This window comes from Anopheles arabiensis, chromosome 2 (genome assembly GCF_016920715.1).
Source record: "Anopheles arabiensis isolate DONGOLA chromosome 2, AaraD3, whole genome shotgun sequence".
NCBI lineage: Eukaryota > Metazoa > Arthropoda > Insecta > Diptera > Culicidae > Anopheles > Anopheles arabiensis.
The window spans coordinates 63,636,087-63,653,373 of NC_053517.1; the positions used below are offsets into that span (position 1 = coordinate 63,636,087).

General features: G+C 38.4%; 4 protein-coding genes across 6 annotated transcripts; 1 reads left to right on the forward strand and 3 right to left on the reverse strand.

The window, feature by feature from the left end:
• Positions 1-926: 926 nt before the first annotated feature.
• LOC120895838 (N-acetylglucosamine-6-sulfatase-like) lies at positions 927-3,126 on the reverse strand. Its single transcript, XM_040299515.1, has 7 exons — positions 2,971-3,126; positions 2,849-2,908; positions 2,439-2,777; positions 2,172-2,346; positions 1,894-2,094; positions 1,404-1,831; positions 927-1,324 (listed from the first exon to the last, which is right to left on the reverse strand). The coding sequence occupies exons 1-7, from the start codon at positions 3,100-3,102 to the stop codon at positions 1,175-1,177; spliced, it is 1,485 nt and encodes a 494-aa protein (XP_040155449.1). The 5' UTR covers positions 3,103-3,126; the 3' UTR covers positions 927-1,174.
• On the reverse strand, positions 3,098-3,519 carry LOC120895840. Its single transcript, XM_040299517.1, has 2 exons — positions 3,318-3,519; positions 3,098-3,248 (listed from the first exon to the last, which is right to left on the reverse strand). The coding sequence occupies exons 1-2, from the start codon at positions 3,380-3,382 to the stop codon at positions 3,155-3,157; spliced, it is 159 nt and encodes a 52-aa protein (XP_040155451.1). The 5' UTR covers positions 3,383-3,519; the 3' UTR covers positions 3,098-3,154.
• A 157-nt stretch (positions 3,520-3,676) lies between these two features.
• Positions 3,677-4,674, reverse strand: LOC120895839 (iron-sulfur cluster co-chaperone protein HscB). The gene is made up of 2 exons (XM_040299516.1): positions 4,351-4,674; positions 3,677-4,271 (listed from the first exon to the last, which is right to left on the reverse strand). The coding sequence occupies exons 1-2, from the start codon at positions 4,522-4,524 to the stop codon at positions 3,768-3,770; spliced, it is 678 nt and encodes a 225-aa protein (XP_040155450.1). The 5' UTR covers positions 4,525-4,674; the 3' UTR covers positions 3,677-3,767.
• Positions 4,675-10,157: 5,483 nt separating this feature from the next.
• LOC120896808 (chromobox protein homolog 1-like) lies at positions 10,158-14,704 on the forward strand. 3 transcript variants are annotated; one of them, XM_040301259.1, is made up of 5 exons: positions 10,158-10,316; positions 11,059-11,215; positions 11,270-11,390; positions 11,470-11,607; positions 14,349-14,704. In XM_040301259.1, exons 2-5 carry the CDS (start codon positions 11,120-11,122, stop codon positions 14,525-14,527), a joined length of 534 nt encoding a protein of 177 aa, XP_040157193.1. In that variant the 5' UTR covers positions 10,158-10,316; positions 11,059-11,119; the 3' UTR covers positions 14,528-14,704. The 3 variants fall into 3 exon arrangements, with proteins under 3 accessions (XP_040157193.1, XP_040157192.1, XP_040157191.1); XM_040301258.1 differs by lacking the exon at positions 10,158-10,316 and adding an exon at positions 10,731-10,854; XM_040301257.1 differs by lacking the exon at positions 10,158-10,316 and adding an exon at positions 10,746-10,954.
• Positions 14,705-17,287: the final 2,583 nt, after the last annotated feature.

Genomic DNA, 17,287 nt, shown 5'->3' on the forward strand with positions numbered 1-17,287 from the left:
GAGCAAATTGTACTGATTTGACACATCAATTGCAAATTGCCAAATAATTTCCGTTTTGATCGAATGTTAAAAACTATTTCAAAAGGTTTAAAAACAGTTATATTCAGTCAGAATCATATCAAATAATTCATAAAGTGACAAAAACCGCCCCCTACTTGCAAAATTACACGAAAATTTGTGATATTTTAGCTGGAAATCACGAGATTCGACTTACGCGGAAATTCGAGATACGCGGTATTTTGCGGCCGTTTTGGTCCCCATTAACCGTGTATCTCGGGGACCGCCTGTATAATATAGTTACAGTGGAGCGCCGTTTATCCGGGTACCTTTTATCCGTGCTGTTGAGAAATGACAGTTCAATACAAAGATGACTTAAGTCATAATTAAGCAAATTTCAGGTTATCAGAGCACATTGTCACAACAAAAAACACTATAATTCATGGCAAATTTCAAATATTCTCTTTGGAAAAACATAAAGTTAATAAAAAATTGCTAGTTTGTATCAAAACATAAGATAAATTTCAAACGAAAATCAAGAATATGTGTTTAAATATATTCTTTGACTCATTATCCGTGTTATTCGCATATCCGGCCGAGGTCAAGTCCTGATGAGCCCGGACAAACGGCGCTCCACTGTATATTCTTTGATTCCATGCTAATTTTTTACTAGCTCTCCGAAATCTCCCATGGTAGACTAAAGTCTTTCCCCGAGTTACGCGAATAATGCGTTCCGGTGACATCCGGTAACTCGGAATTTAGCGTATGTCGAATATCACGTTTTCCAGCCAAACTATACTTGATTTATAATGATTTTGGATTGAATTTGGTTCATTTATGTAATTTATCACGTATTTGATGCAATTGGTGTACACAAATCGGTTACTTCTTTTTTTAATTGATTTAAAACTGTTGACAAAAAATGCAAATTATTTTTCATTTGACATTTGATAGACAAAATTGATTATTTTAGCTTTATTTTTGTTTGCCATACACATCACATTTAATTTCTATATATTGTTTTGATTGTCCAAACTAACCAACCGAGGCTATTTGGAGATTTTAAGAAAAAGAAAACATTTATGCGCTGATATGTGCCGACTATTTATGGTCGCGGTCAGTTGACTGCAATATTTAATAATAGTTCCTAGCCAACATTCAATTGCACGAGAGTAAATCAGTAAATAATATGACATGTATGACCCACACAGGCAGTGAGATTCTGTATTGCTAGGCTGTACTTTGCTCTAATTGAGGGAAGTATTTCGAAGCCGATGTTCTTCATTTGATACAGGTCATTGGCAATATCATAAGCTTCAACGAAATTCTGAAAGAACAAAATTAAATGATGTTCCATTGTGTTAATATTAACATCAATGGAAAATATACGCGTTATGCAATATTACCTGATTATCCTTGAATTCGCAGTAAATGAAATTCAAATCAGTAGCCAGATGACGAACGCAATTGTAAGTATTATTCCAGGCGTCTTGGCAATGGCACGCAGCATCAACAGTACACAACTGTAGTCTGTCTTGCGCTGCCCATGGACATTCGGGGTTATACGTTTCCAAGGATCCTTCTCCCCAGTATTCTACCAGTAGTTGTCTTTCAATTAACACATCTGCATCACTGTGCAGTGGCAATGGTTGGCCATCTAAGAAGGAAGGCAGTTCTAGATTGGCAAGCTGCAGGATCGTGGGCACGATGTCTAGCAATGCAACGGCTGACTCTTGGACTGCTTTCGGTTTGATTGTAGGTCCCCTAACGAATAAAGGTACCCTAATATCCGTCTCATAGGGTTGCCGTTTATCATAGGCTTGGGAGAATTGCCCTGCAATATTAATATTTATAATACTAAAATTCATTCACAATCGATCACAAGAAAAACTATACCTAAATGAAAACCATTGTCGGAGGTGTAAAATATAAATGTTTTTTCCAATAATTTCTTTTCACGTAAAATGTTCACAATGTTCTCCACCATATTATCAACTGCCATCAGTGTTTGCCATCTCTTACGGTGAATCGTGTCCATCTCATCCAGGAACTTTAATGGCAATGTGGAAGGTTCCATAGTTAATAGCCAATGTTTTTCTAATTCAAGAGAGGTTAAAATAAACGAATGAGAATTTTTAATACGAACTGTCGGGTACCTGAACCATCGACATTACGTAATGGACTGGAAGATATGTTGAAATTCGGCGTTTGTATTGCTTTGACATTGGGGAAAAGATCTTTGTGTCTGTTTGCTGGTGTGAATGGAGCATGTGGAGCAGGAGGTGTAACCATCGCAAAAAAATGCCGATCTGCTCTTAAGTTCTTCAGGAAGTTTACCGTTTTAGTATCCTACAATTAAAATGTATTAGTTTAGAGAAAATTAGTATTAGTAATATTACCGAGATGAGTGTACGTATTAACACTCCTATATAACCCCTTACCAAGTAATCAGTAAAATATTCATTGGTATAAGTGGCCACTTTACCATTTTCAGTAACGGTAAAGTTGTAGTATCGCGAATTCCCATGTAAACCAAACCACTGAGACCACCCCGGTGGAATACTTGCTGAAAAATACTCGTTTAAATACTTCCCAGCGAAAAATGTGTCATATCCAGCCTGAGATAACCAAACGGGGAGAGCCGCCGGTTCAATCGTTTCACGCCAAACACGTCCATAACAGCCGCCGGAACGAGAGTTGTTCTTTGTTTGGTGGTTGTGAGCATATTTTCCCGTCAGAATTGAACTTCGTGACGGGCAACAAATCGGAGATGTTGTAAACTGCAATAAACGCATAGAAAGTACAGTGCATCTCATACCCACACCACAGTAAGGAAAAGGCTGTTGCTTACTGCATTGACAAAGGTCATTCCTTCATTTGCGATGTGTTCAAGAGTTTTGGCCATTGGGGTCTGAAAATTAAACGCTCACATTGCTTTTATTCATCCTTTAGATTGTAACCGAAGATACCTACCATGCCATTCAGCATGATGTCTTGGTCATCAGTAACTATAACTAAGAAGTTGTATCCTGAATCGCTATTTACATCGGCACTAATCGAACCAAAACAGACAACAACCAATGAACAGTACGCGAATGTATACATTTTAAAACGCGGATTTATTCGTTTGTTACATTAATTAGGGGGTTGTCACTATTCAATGAGCCACCGATGGCATCAATTCCAAACCAACACATTCCTGTGCAAACCGCACACCCACGATGAACAGTGATGCACTTTTAACCAGAGCCCTGTAAAGTAAAAAATGATAATAGACTAATGTTAAAGAGTGTCAAATGCACACTTGCATAAATGCTTACCATTTGTATTCATCGTTATATATGTTTTTGAAGAATCCAACGAATCCTGAAGATGTCTGCACCATTTTTGTATTCCTCACACGGTCCTTTTGCTTTCGTAAACTTACAGAATAATTAGATACGTTTTCTCTGTAAATTTCCTGTAAGCGCGTGGTGATTGCTGCGATTATTTTCGATGTTTTCCCCACTGGAATAACTGAAGCTGTCAAAAAGCATCAAAATATTGCTGCATGGGTAATTCCAATTGAACGTCATTTTTGCTGCATGGACTATTCGATAAGCGAATGAAATAGAGTAGCGCCGCAGAATTTACATAACAGAATATTACAAATTTTTCAGAGCAACAAAAAACCCATAAATTGCAACAAATATTAAAGTGGTTTATTCCATCCAACACACAATTGAGCATGACGTGTATCGTAGTTACACGTTGCATATTATAATAGATGTTTACTGCTTTAGATTAAGATGTAAAAGCTTTTCTTTTACGGTCCTTTCAATGTTGTTCATATATTTTAAACGTATGATAGCTTCCTTAGCGCCATCCAAATCATTGGCTTTAAAGTGTTGGACTAGCTTTGAATTCAGATGTTCAATATTTACAGATACATTTGAAGCTATATTTTTTAGTTCATCGGCAGTTTCTGCATCCTCCACTGATTCATTTAAATCCATCATTGCTAAGAGAAATTCTTTATCAAGTGATGTATTGTCTTCAGATATAGTTACTCCATTAAGCGTTAGTAAATATTTGCCCCTCTCAATGGACTTGGAAAGTGTTTTGTACGCTTTGTTAACTAAAGAGCTCCATTCTAATGCAATTGCCTTTTCATGCTCTGATTTCTGAGCAAACTTGTCTGGATGTATCATACTTTGGATATGGCGATAGTTCTGTACGAGTTTCAAAGTGTCTATGTTGAACTCTTTCTTCAGTTTCAATAGTTCGAAGTAGTCCTAAAATTGTGCATAAATCAGATTAATAATAAATCCACACTATTTGGTTCATCAGTATTGTCTTTAAAAATTTAGTTACTTCTTTTTCAGCCGACTCGCGTAACACACCGCACGAAGCACAAAAAAACGTATTGTTAATATCTGAACTGCTACATTTCCAGCATTGTTTTCCGGCAGCAGACTTGGATCTGCAACGAAGGTTTGTCAAGTGCAACCATTTTTCCGTTCCACGTTTTAAATGAGTCCGCAACATCGTAGCTTCCTACAGTACTGAAGCACAACTTAAATATGAGAATTTAGAGGCTGTCCTTGGAATAATTTTGAATCATACAAAAGTAAAACTATTCTGCTCAGATGTACGTTCACACAACGTAAATAAACAAATCTGTATTGACAAATTAGTTCGAAGTCCAATCATGACATTTCCCTGCACTAATACAAACATCGGCTAGGGCAGCGCTCTGGCAGCAATCAAACAAGAAATCAGGCTTGATATAGCGCTTGGCCATGGAGGTGACAAAATGATGAATTTTTTTTCAACTTTGTCAAAATTGCTTGTCAACTGCAAAAAAGAGCTTTTCTCGTGGCCGCACCAAAAATATACACAAGAACGACAAAAAGCTCCAACATCTGACCGTCCAAATAGACATAGAGCGACAACGTCGCGCGCGACGAACAATAGCTCAAAATTTCACTCGGTGTACATCAAAGTAGCTCATTTGACTCAGTCAACCAACTTGTTTTTTATTTAAAAACACACAAATATAGGTTAAAATGTGTTCAAATCTATTTTTTTGCGTTTGGCATTAATCTAGCTTGTAAAAAATCTAGATAATTCGATTATTTAGGATGAAGCAAAATTGTCTCGCGCGACGAGTAGCTCTGTTTGCAAAATTGAGCTATTGTTTGTTGCGCGCGACGTCGTCGCGCGCGACGTTTTCGGTGTATGTCTATTTGGACGGTGAATATCATCGATATTTTGCTAAAGAAGCACGAAATGTGTACATAAATCAATTAGAATCATGCATTTTAGCATTAATACCATAGCAATGGGTCACAGCTGTGCCAAATAGCTGTTTGTTTACGCTTTTTCATGAACGTCAAATTTTGTCAAATTTTGTCAACTTTATTTCCTGGCTGCTTCAGGTTACAAAATTTTGACAAAAGCTCACGTTTTGAAAAAAAATTCAGCATCTTGTCACTCTCATGGCCTTTCGCCTATATATAACATAACCAAGGTGAATTTAAAAATATCAGGTGATGGAATCTAAGGCCGCAAATACACGACGCGCGTTTCCGCGAGCGCGTTCAAACGCGTATAACAGTTCCGCAGAGATATCCAGCTGACATTTCATTTCTATGGCTGGATTGTTATACGCGTTTCCGCGGGCGCGGAAACGCGCGTCGTGTATTTGCGGCCTAAAGCATTTTGACGATTTGTCACTTGACGTAAAGTCCCCAAGATTCAAACTTTGTTTAGATTTATTTAATTTGTTCATATAATTTATCTGCCCCATTTTTTCTATTAAATATTCTTGAAAAATATATTTCAGGCTTTGAGAGTTCATATTTCACATTAAAACATAGATTTAAGTGTGTTATTTCATGTTATTCCGTGAATTTATTCTATAATTCTTTATGTTTTCGACATTTTAATAAATAAATAAGATAAAACTAAGAAATTATTTAGTTTTTCAATTATAACATTTATTCCTCATTATTAACGAGCCGCATTTATAATTTATGTGCGATTAGAATTCTTACTCACATGATTTTACACTTCATACCTAAACATATCATCAAATCTATTGTTAATATATCTCACTTTTTCAATAACATCCATTGACACACAAAAATGCACGTAGTAACAAAGAAATATTGTCTATTTGCTATGCTTTGAGTGCGGAAATCATTAGTTGACGGTTTTAAAGTGACGCAAAGTCCCTCAACTATGGCGACCCCCAAGGTGTATTTAAAAATATCAGGTGGTGGACTCTAGTGCATTTTGACAATTCGTCACTTGACGTCAAGGTGTCTTTATTAAGGAGGTGAATTGTTAGCGCGTTTTCCGGGCGCCATCATTGAGTATTGTTATGTCAAATCGCATACAATTTTCTATACCCCCTCCAGCCCTCCCCGATTTTAATACCGGAGCCCCCAGTATTGTTATGTCAAGTCGTGAAATGTCAATTTGCTCTGAAGCACTTCACCTCCTAATATCCATACACCTTGCTTGACGTAAGGTCCCCAGGATTCAAACTTTGTTTACATTTATAAAATTTGTTCATATACAGTGAACCCTCTCTTATTTGACACATCTCCATTTTGAAAAACCTCTCTTATTTGAACATTTTGCACAGTCCCTTGATTTCCAGTACATTTTTGTTCCTCTAATTTGGAAAACCTCTGAAATCTGTGTCCCTCTTATTTGTGTATGGTGTTGCCATGGTTATTCAATGATGTATGCTCAAATTGGCAATCCTGTTCGCAGTTTCCTATAGCAACAGTTAAGGCTGCATACTAAATGTTCTGTCTCTTTCTTCTTTGGATGGACCTTTCATTCACTTTCAACCTCTGTAATTTGAAAACCCCTCATATTCGACAGTCCCATCACCTCTCAAATAAGAGAGGGTTCACTGTAATTTATCTAGCCCATTTTTTCGATAAAATATTATTTGAAAATATATTTTTGCGAGTTCTTATTTAACATAAAAAACATGGATTAAAATGTGTTATTTTGATGATTAAAATTAAGATACAGTGGAACGTCGATTATCCGGGGACGGATTAACCGGAAGGCGGCTTAACCGTGCGCAAAAATCTGACAGCTGTTCATACGTACGGCGAAAGTTTGCAACGATAATCAATTGGGTAACCAGTTTCTTGTGCAGCTCGGTAGTGTCTAGGGGTATTTTCGAAATTCATTTTTGTTCATGAACAGTTGTTAAACCTACAGTTTTTGATTAAAATAATATTATACTAACGATTAATCGATTGATTCTCGGTGAGTTAATAATAAAACTAGTGAATTTCATATGTTTTATATGCGTTTGACATTTCTTGGACCATTATCCGTGCATATCGATTAACCGGCAACCGTCCGGTCCCGAGCTGCCCGGATAATCGACGCTCTACTGTATCATTTTTTTCAGGCCGGTCTGATAGTACAGTCGTCAACTCGTACGACTTAACAACATGCCCGTCATGGGTTCAATCCCCAAATAGGCCGCGCCGCCATACGTAGGACTGACTATCCTGCTATGGGGGGGGGGAATCAATTAGTCACTGAAAGCCAAGCCCACAGGGTACAGGCAGGCCTTGACCGACAACGGTTGTTGAGGCAAAGAAGAAGAAGATTTTTTTCAATTTTCACATTGATTCCTCATTATCTACGAGCCGTATGGACAATTTGCGTGAGATTAGAACTTATACTCACATGATTTTAAATTTCATGCATAAACAAATCATCAAATCTTTTGTTAATATCCCAAGCTACACAGATTAAGCATAAACGACTGGAAAATTAAATACCCATAGAAAAAAATGAAAGCTCCACAGCTTCATTGGTTTGATCAATAGATGGCGTATTACAACTCATCATTATATTGCTATCCTTTTCTTGCAATGTGTTTCGACAAGTTTCATCTTATCATGACCTATATAGCCTTCTAACTTTCTGAGCAAAAATCTATATGAATGGTCGTGTGGTCAGATACGTGGGTATCAACACCAACGACCATTACTCAAATCTCACTTGCTTCAGTGCTGGTGGTTTCCATTGGAGTTTAGTATTTAAACAATCGTATCGCCGTTCTAGTTCTAGCGATGCATAACTTCAATGCAAAACCATACAACAGTACAGGCGGTCCCCGAGATACACGGTACCTCTTATACGCGGATTCGAAGATACGCGGTTTTCTAAATTCGACAATTCTTCGAGCAAATTGTACTGATTTGACACATCAATTGCAAATTGCCAAATAATTTCCGTTTTGATCCAATGTTAAAAACTTTTTCAAAAGGTTTATAACTGTTATATTCAGTCAGAATCATGTCAAATAATTCATAAAGTGACTAAAACCGCCCCCTAATTGCAAAATTACACGAAAATTTGTGATATTTTAGCTGGAAATCACGAGATTCGACTTACGCGGAAATTCGAGATACGCGGTATTTTGCGGCCGTTTTTGGTCCCCATTAACCGTGTATCTCGGGGACCGCCTGTACAGAGGAAATGAGAAAGCTCTTCTCCAAGCGATGAAGCTCAACTGGTTGGGGTATCCCACCAACAGAGAGCCCAAATAACCAAATCGTCCTTAACCCACTGTAAAACCACTTCAAACCCACGTGGGTTTGTGGTGGTCGATTCAGTCGTTAACCCACCAAATTTTAGAACAATCGGAGCTGCCAGTTCCGATCCGATGTATTTATCTTGCCCACCCTTAACCCACCTTTTCCAAAAATGCTTTGAGCAAGGTGGAATGTATAATGAGGTGTAGTTAGAGATCAATTTGAATGAATATTTTAGTTTATTAGAACACAGTCCGTGATTTAAAATGGAAATTTTTCTTCGAGAACTTGAAGCGTTCGCCAAAAGCGGATAACTAACTGTCAGTTTTCTTCGTCGATTCTTCTTCCACCTAGCTTTCAGAACGGGCTTATAACTTGACCTGATATCTTTACGGTCCTTGGCTTTGAGGAAAAGTTTGGTCAAGGGTTGGGTAAGGTAAATATGCTGGACAGAATTTGAACTCCTCGATTGATTAAATTCATTTACTTACATCACTGCACTTCAACTTCAGCAATATTATTAGTCTATAAACTATGCACCAGCGAAATGGAGAGTTCATTCGCAAGTAAACAAACACATACAGGCGGTCCCCGAGATACACGGTTATTGGGGACCAAAAACGGCCGCAAAATACCGCGTATCTCGAATTTCCGCGTAAGTCGAATCTCGTGATTTCCAGCCAAAATATCACTAATTTTCGTGCAATTTTGCAAGTGGTTCGTGGTTTTAGCCACCAAATTAATTATTTGATATGTTTCTAATGAATTGAACAGTGTTAAACCTTTTCAAATGGTATTTTACATTCGATCAATACGGAAATTATTTGGTATTTCACAATGGATGTGTCAAATCAGTACAATTTTCTCAAAGAACTGTCAAATTTTGAAAACCGCGTATCTCCGAATCCGCGTATAAGAGGTACCGTGTATCTCGGGGACCGCCTGTATATTCACATATTACACATGAATGTTTTACAACAAACCAACTTAAACACACACGTTTAATTGCTTCCTTTGCACAATTAAATAACATTTTATTACAGGTGAAACATGTTGAGCAAGTAAATTGCCCGTGCATAAAAAACTGACTTCAACAACATTGAAGTGGCTGCTTCTGTGGCCGTATGGCTTAACCCACCAAACTGATAGTTTTTAGCTTTGTTTGATGGAACTGGATTTTTAGTACGAGAAATTGGTGGCGTTTTCGGTATCTTGGTTATATGGGAGCGCCACCAGCTTTTTCGCTATTTTTAGAATGCATGAGTCGTTTGCCGTCTGCTGAACGAAGTCTTTCTATATTCCGTTTAGGTAGAGTGCTTGAGTCGTTTAGAAGCCGTTTAGTGGTCGTTTAGTGGATTTGTGGCACTTGGGATGTGTTCGCTGAACACCGTAAAACAATATGGTGGCCAATGGGCGGCCGTACGTTTGGCAGTAGGATTCTGCACCATGCCATACGGCCGTTAAAACACGCCAATGGCTCACTGCCAATTTCGACCGATACATCAGCACCGACGTTTGGCCACCCAGCTCCCCTGACCTTAATCCTATGGATTACTTTGTGTGGGGCACAGTTGAGCGGGACACCAACAAGGCGTCCTGCAATACCAAAGCGGAGCTGGTGGCCAGAATAAAGGCTGTGTTTGCGGCCATCTCCAGAGACATGGTTGTCCGGGCTTGCGCGCGGTTCCGGAAGCGGGTGCAGGCAGCCATCGACGCGGAGGGGGGGTACTTCGAATAAAAAATGCAGCAAACATGGTAAGCTAAACTTTGTAGAAAAATATATTTTTTTAATATTTAACATAAATTTGATAAAAATACCTTTCCTACTCCCTCAGAAACTGTCAAATTTATCTAGAACACCCTGTAATAACAAAGAAATCTGTTCTATTTGCTAAGCTTTGCGTGCGGAAACCGATGGTTAACGGTTCTAAAATGACGTAAAGTCCCTCAACTATGGCGACCCCCCAAAGGCCCTAATCCACCACCTGATATTTTTAATCCTCCTTGGGCGACCCCCCAAAGGCCCCTATGCACCACCTGATATTTATAATCCACCTTGAGATTCCACCACCTGATATTTTTAATCCACCTTGGACGACTGTTGTCAAATTGAATCTCGAAATGGCAACCTGCCAAATGCTGAGAAGATACCTTTTCTATATTTTACCTTGCATAAGGCCGCGTCTATTAATGACATATGTCACAAGTTTGTTTGGGCGCAAAGTTGAGCTGCATTTATGCTCAGCCTCATTTTTCAGCATTGTTGTTAGATTTCATTAAACCTCTTCCAAAGGCAATAAATTTACTAATAAACTTTATATCATATTGTATGTTGTGCACATCCCTGTGCTCCTCACAATTACGTTCTTTAGACAACTATAAACAAACTACAGGTCATTCACCGCACGCTTTGCTTTGCAGCTAACCGTACATTAAACTAGCTTTCTATAATAATTATTAACAAGCTCTTTCCTTTTACACTAAACTATACGTACAGGGTTCGATAATTATTATTGTGTTCAGTGTGCAGTGGCCGTATCCCTAAATTTGGAACTAGAATGAGTAACAAAAAGCTGAAACCGGAGGAGCCGGTTGAAGAAGTAAATGAATTTTCCGTCGAGAAAATTTTGGACAGCAGAGTGGTCAACGGCAAAGTACGTGCTACAGTGAAAAGTCATATCATATATTGATACTGAATTCTTTAACAGGTTGAATATTTTCTGAAATGGAAAGGTTATTCGTCAGAAGAAAACACCTGGGAACCGGAGGAAAATCTTGACTGCGATGATCTGATACAGGCCTTTAAAGAATCACGAAAAAAAAAAGAAGGCAAGCCACTGAATGTTAAGAAGTATTATACATTGCATCGTTAAAACCATTCAGCTATCCTCTTTTCATGTATCAACAGCCAAAGAAGAAAGTTCTGGAAGGAAAAGTAAGCTCAAGGATTCATCTGAAGAACCTAAAGCTGTCCCAGCTAAACGAAAAGCTACGAGCGATAAGAAAGTAGGCTTTGACCGCGGATTGATCCCAGAAGAGATTATTGGTAAGTTTTTAATATTTTTTCTTGCCAAATCTCAGAAATCATACGCGAATTTTAAGTTTCTTTTGATGCATATTATCTAGCACTCTTTCTTATTACTAACTATCATAATAAATGCACCAATTCATCAATGCCATGCCTAACATATTGGCTGAGAGAATTGAAATGTGCTGTACATTCTTCTTTTTGGCATAGCGACCTATGCCCGGCCTATGCAGTTAATAGTTTCTTTCAACCAAATAGTCAATCCTTGCTACGGGGGCACGGGGACGGTAGATCGTAAATCGTACGAGTTTGCATATCTTTTCATGTTTTTACATGGTTTTCCGACAGAACTCAAGACCGCGGGACACATTCATTAATCGGCGGGAGTCAATCGCAAGAATGCGTGTACGATACGTGAACACGTTGACGATGCCGGGACGATACCCAAAACCTAAACAGTGGGCGCACAAAATTTAAATTAAAAAATCACTGCTGTAAGACCATATGTCACTGGGAAGCGATAATGTACCCTACAAAGTGTGCCGCAGTCTTGCGATACAAATCCGCAGATCCCGGTATCGTCAACGTTTTCACGTTCAACCAAAATAACTTCATTTTCATAGAAACTAATAAAAAATTGTTTTTTTTTTTTTTGTGAAACTGCTGCACTAGCCTGCCAAATACTGGAACAGTTACCCTAGTATCTGGTTGATTTGACAACCAAAATCAAAATTCCAAAAGATCAACATGTTACAGGCAAATGTTTTACTCTAACGTCTGGTTTTCACCAGTATTTTCCATCATTTTTTGTTCTACAAACCATTTGAGCCTGTCTGATAATACAGTCGTCAACTCGCACGACTTAACAACATGCCCGTCATGGGTTCAAGCCCCCAATAGACCGTGCCTCCATACGTAGGACTGACTATCCTGCTATGGTAACAATTAGTCACTGAAAGCTAAGCTCACTTCACTAGTGAGTACAGGCAGGCCTTGACCGACAGCGGTTATGTGCCAAAGAAGAAGAAGAAGAAGTTCATTAAACAATGATAACTGGGTAAAGAAGCAGCTGAAGGGAGTGGTGTATCAACTTTCAGGGATAGGCATGACGTGGACATGCTGGGTTTTTTTTAAATATCATATCAAAGAGGCATGAAAGCGTTACTTTTTTCTACCCCGTTAGCATTTTCTCTTAAGGCCGGGCTACATTGATCGTACTCGCAAGTGTAATTTCGATATTCACTAGCGCATCTGGCAGCGGCTGGTGGAAGCTTTTTTTGGTCGTCGGGGGAATGTTCGTGTTGAATCTCAAAATTAATTAGTTTTTTCACCGTTTTTTTTTATGCGAAAACTGCTGAAATACTTGCACAACATATTTATCTACCTTTTGCAAAACTATTCTTGTCCAAATTAGGTTAAAAACATGAAAAAATAACGTATTTTCTGAAGCGGCTCCAAATTGTTTGGCAAAATGCTTCAGTCAGCCGCCGCCAGATGCGCTGGTGAAAATCGAAATTACGCTACGGATTACGATCAATGTAGCCCGACCTTTACGATTCCTAAATTATTTAAGAGAAACTATGCCTAGTTCAATCGTTTTACCAACATAATCATTTACCGGTCTAGTTGTTAATAGTCTTAATAAAAAAATCTACTTATCATTGTGTCTAAATATGCTTCTTCACATTCACCAAGATAGCTTACTATCTTTGGGGCCCTTTCCGTTTTAAGTTCTAGGTTTTTTTAGATTTTGAAGATATATGTAACATGATACTTTGCGACCTTATTATTACATTACGGGATCTGATATTTTCGCCAAAAAATCTTACACCGTTTTCGAGCCCAAATCAAAAATGTTAAGCTGCTTTTGAACATTGTTCACCTATGAGTAAACATTTGACATTGTGATTTCTGAACATTGTTCAATCGCAACTAAACATTTGCTTTCCCTAATATTAACGTACGTTTATACTATCCGGGATCGTTTCTTCGATGAGTATTTCGTTGCAATTAGTTTTTTTTTATCACGGCGGTCCCGTGATACAGTCGTCAACTCGAACGACTCAATAACACGCCCGCCATGGGTCCAAGCCCAAAATGGACCGTCCCCTCGTAGTAAGGATTGACTATCCGGCTACGTGGTAATGAATTAAGTCTCGAAAGCATATGCAGGCCAGCATGTCCGCGTAGGACGTTACGCCAAATAGAAGAAGAAGTCGTTTGTTTAACTTCATTTTATCATTCATTTTATGTTGTACTAATTTAAAAGTCAGTTATTAGTCCTGATGGTATCGGGATAAATTATTGACAAATAAATTCAAACTATTTTTGCAAATGAAGTTACTAACAAAAGTCTAATCTTCATACAGAAAACGGATAAATTTAGGGGTATCACTTGTTTAGTTACGATTGAACGAAGTTCTGAAAATCAGCAGTATTTCAGTTGGACGTTAAATGTTTACTTATAGTTGAACAATGTTCAATAGCACCTTAATATTGTTTATTTGGGCTCGAAAAGGGTGTATTTAGGCTTCAGTCAAATGAACTTACTTCGTAATGTTATGTTTTGGCCCTACAAGCTACAAGCTCGATTCGAAGATTTAGAAAAGCATTCGTGAAGAAAATAAATTTCTTGGTGCGGCGTTCTGTTGTATGTAATTGTATGTAATAAACTTCCGTGGCCCCTTAATTTTATCTGCAAATTAATTCACACGATTGTTGTCTTCTTTTATTCACTTCTCTTCACCAATTTATTTTAGGTGCAACTGATGAACATGGAAAATTGATGTTTTTGATGAAATGGAAAAATGCTGCCAATGCTGACTTAGTACCCGCTGAGCAAGCCAACGTAAAATGTCCCCAAATTGTTATTAAATTTTATGAATCTAGGCTAACATGGCAATCCGCAGAAGCAAAAAATGATACGCGGGACGACTAGAAGGAAATATTGTTTGTATTTTGTGAGCGTCACAGCATTATGTTTTCTGCTATGTTTACTGTTTCTTCAGTAATACTCAATCGCCGAAGTGAAAATATGTCCACCCTATCAGGCAATCAGCCTGCAAGAATATTTTGAGCAATTACTATGAAACTATAAACCGGTAGAAAAGCTTAATCGGCTTCACACAGACTTCAAAACATCGTCAGCGGTCATCCGTCATAACATCACGCGACAACAATTTCAAAACCAAGAGCATTGTGTAAAATGATTGAGGAAATATATATATATATATATATATATATATATATATATATATATATATTTATATATATATATATATATATATATATATATATATATATATATATATATATATATATATATATATATTTATATATATATATATATATTTCTAATTGTAAAATAAAAATAAAACGAGTAACTTTCTTGCCTGTGTTTTGCAACACTGCTTCTAGACGACCAAGAAGTGTTCCGTGACAATTTTGGCTTCATTTGTCTTATTGTCGATCAGCAGCCGAAATGCTGTCTTTATTACAAAAGTACAAGGTTTCCAAGTCACTTTGCGATGTGAGCTGCATAATTCATCTCACTCGCACGTTTTTTTTATTCTGACGTGCTACTTCATTTGGCCCGAAATAATTTTCTATTCCGCCCGAGGCTAAACAAAACAGTCACGTGGGCGCGGGGCCAGTCACCTAGTCCCATGTAATACCAGACTACGGAAAGCCAAAGGAATCAACGAAACGGAACCAACGATTCCGACCCTACGCAATGCCCCAGGGCTACTTTAAAATGGGCTCATGGAACGTACGCACTCTAAGCAAAGCCGGAGCCTTGAAAAAACTTGATGATGCCCTAGCCACACTGAGCATGGACCTCGTAGCTCTACAAGAGAAAAAAATTTTGTGTGTTTTTTTTTGCGTGCACTAGGTGTGTCATCGCCAACAGTTCGAGGCGTACTGAATTTGCAATAGCCGATTCTTGCCTTTTATACTCTCATTTTTGGTGCGCTACTTATCTGAGTTTTGAGTGCCGGCAGCGTTTTGCGGCAGTATAAAAGGAGAGCCAAACCGTGTAGCGCTTCATTCTTCCATCAGTAATCGCAGTCATCTCGCCCATCGCTTCTCCCACTCTTCCCTCCGAACAACGATCGCCAACTGCCAAACCATCGAAGAAAACACATCGCCGCTGAACTTATTCTCCTTTCCTCTTACCCCAATAGTTTACTAACCTAAACCATTATCATGCTCTCCACAACCAATAATACTAATGACATCAACAAACCATTCCTATTAAACTGGAACATAAGAGGAATGAACACTAACCTCTACGAACTTCAACTTCTAATTAACGAATACAAACCTGCCATCATAACACTTCAAGAAGTTTGCGATCCACCTAATACCAACCACTCTCCACTTAATCACTACAATTGGTCCTACAAGCTCTCTCCAACTAACCTACATCACAGTGCTGCAATAGGTGTACATAAATCTATTCCCTTCAAATTAATAAAAACTAACACCAATCTTTCTGCAATAGCAGTAAATATTAAGTCTCCCATAGACATGACCATCGTTTCACTCTACCTACCCCCTAGACCTACCTTCAACGAATCCGAGCTTAACTCATTTCTTAATCTTTTTTCACATCCCTTGCTAATAGCAGGAGACCTTAATGCAACAGATAAGAACCTTAGAATCTCCCAAACTAACAGAAAATTTAATAAACTAAATAACATTTTTACTAACCATAATCTTTCTTTCATTTCTAACCCCAACCCTACCCGACTATGTATCTCTTCAGGTACAGAATCCTTCCTTGACTACATCATCTCATCCTCCTCCCTCCTCAACGAACTTAAACTTTACGTGTTGGCGGACACACATGGCAAAACAAGAATCATCGAACAGATTCAAAGATAGCATAAGTCCCGAAATGTCAGGAAAAGACGTGTGGAAAAATGTAAAATGCCTAACAGAACGCAAGCAAGACACCGATCATATCATCATCAAAACCGATGACGACACAATAGTGCCAGTTGAGTCAACACCAGAGGTACTTGCCACTCATTTTGCCACCATATCCGCCACAAATAGTTATTCGCCAGAATTTAAGACCATCAAAGCAAAAACCGAATCCATACAATTACAGTTCAATAGCAGACCCAACATACATTACAATAGATCCTTTTCCATAGCCGAACTGAGTTGGGCTCTTGCCAAATACAAAGGCAACTCAGCAGGACCAGACGACATTGGCTATCCACTGTTGAAAAACCTTCCTTCTGAAGGAAAAAACCTGCTCTTAAAGCTTTACAACCACATATGGTAGAGTGGCAAAATTCCTCCTCACTGGAAGTAATGTCTAACAATACCCATCTTAAAGCCCGATAAACCTAAACACAGCCCAAATAGCTACAGACCAATTAGTTTACTAAACTGCACCGGAAAAGTGTTGGAAAGAATGGTAAACCGGCGTCTTACCCAAGAAATGGAAGGCAGGAAACTCCTCAGCATTAATCAACATGCATTTAGATGCGGATTAGGTACGGAAACTTACTTTGTGCAACTCGAAGAACTGCTGGCCAAAGTAAAATCCGATAACCATCATGCCGACTGTGCTATCATCGACTTGGCTAAAGCTTTCGATCGGACATGGAAATACGCAATCATGCGCCAGCTAGCCAGATGGAATTTCGGAGGTAACATGATCACATTCCTCGATGATTTCCTC

Excerpts from the sequence above, each read along its gene's own strand:
- LOC120895838 (XM_040299515.1), bottom strand. The coding sequence starts at position 3,102 with ATGTATACATTCGCGTACTGTTCATTGGTTGTTGTCTGTTTTGGTTCG. Across the intron at positions 2,909-2,970 it reads ACATCATGCTGAATGGCATG|ACCCCAATGGCCAAAACTCT; the intron begins GTAGGTATCTTC and ends TTTAATTTTCAG. Across the intron at positions 2,778-2,848 it reads GAATGACCTTTGTCAATGCA|TTTACAACATCTCCGATTTG; the intron begins GTAAGCAACAGC and ends CGTTTATTGCAG.
- LOC120895839 (XM_040299516.1), bottom strand. The coding sequence starts at position 4,524 with ATGTTGCGGACTCATTTAAAACGTGGAACGGAAAAATGGTTGCACTTG. Across the intron at positions 4,272-4,350 it reads GCGAGTCGGCTGAAAAAGAA|GACTACTTCGAACTATTGAA; the intron begins GTAACTAAATTT and ends GCACAATTTTAG.
- LOC120896808 (XM_040301259.1), top strand. The coding sequence starts at position 11,120 with ATGAGTAACAAAAAGCTGAAACCGGAGGAGCCGGTTGAAGAAGTAAAT. Across the intron at positions 11,216-11,269 it reads GCAGAGTGGTCAACGGCAAA|GTTGAATATTTTCTGAAATG; the intron begins GTACGTGCTACA and ends ATTCTTTAACAG. Across the intron at positions 11,608-14,348 it reads GATCCCAGAAGAGATTATTG|GTGCAACTGATGAACATGGA; the intron begins GTAAGTTTTTAA and ends AATTTATTTTAG.
- LOC120895840 (XM_040299517.1), bottom strand. The coding sequence starts at position 3,382 with ATGGTGCAGACATCTTCAGGATTCGTTGGATTCTTCAAAAACATATAT. Across the intron at positions 3,249-3,317 it reads TATAACGATGAATACAAATG|GGCTCTGGTTAAAAGTGCAT; the intron begins GTAAGCATTTAT and ends TTTACTTTACAG.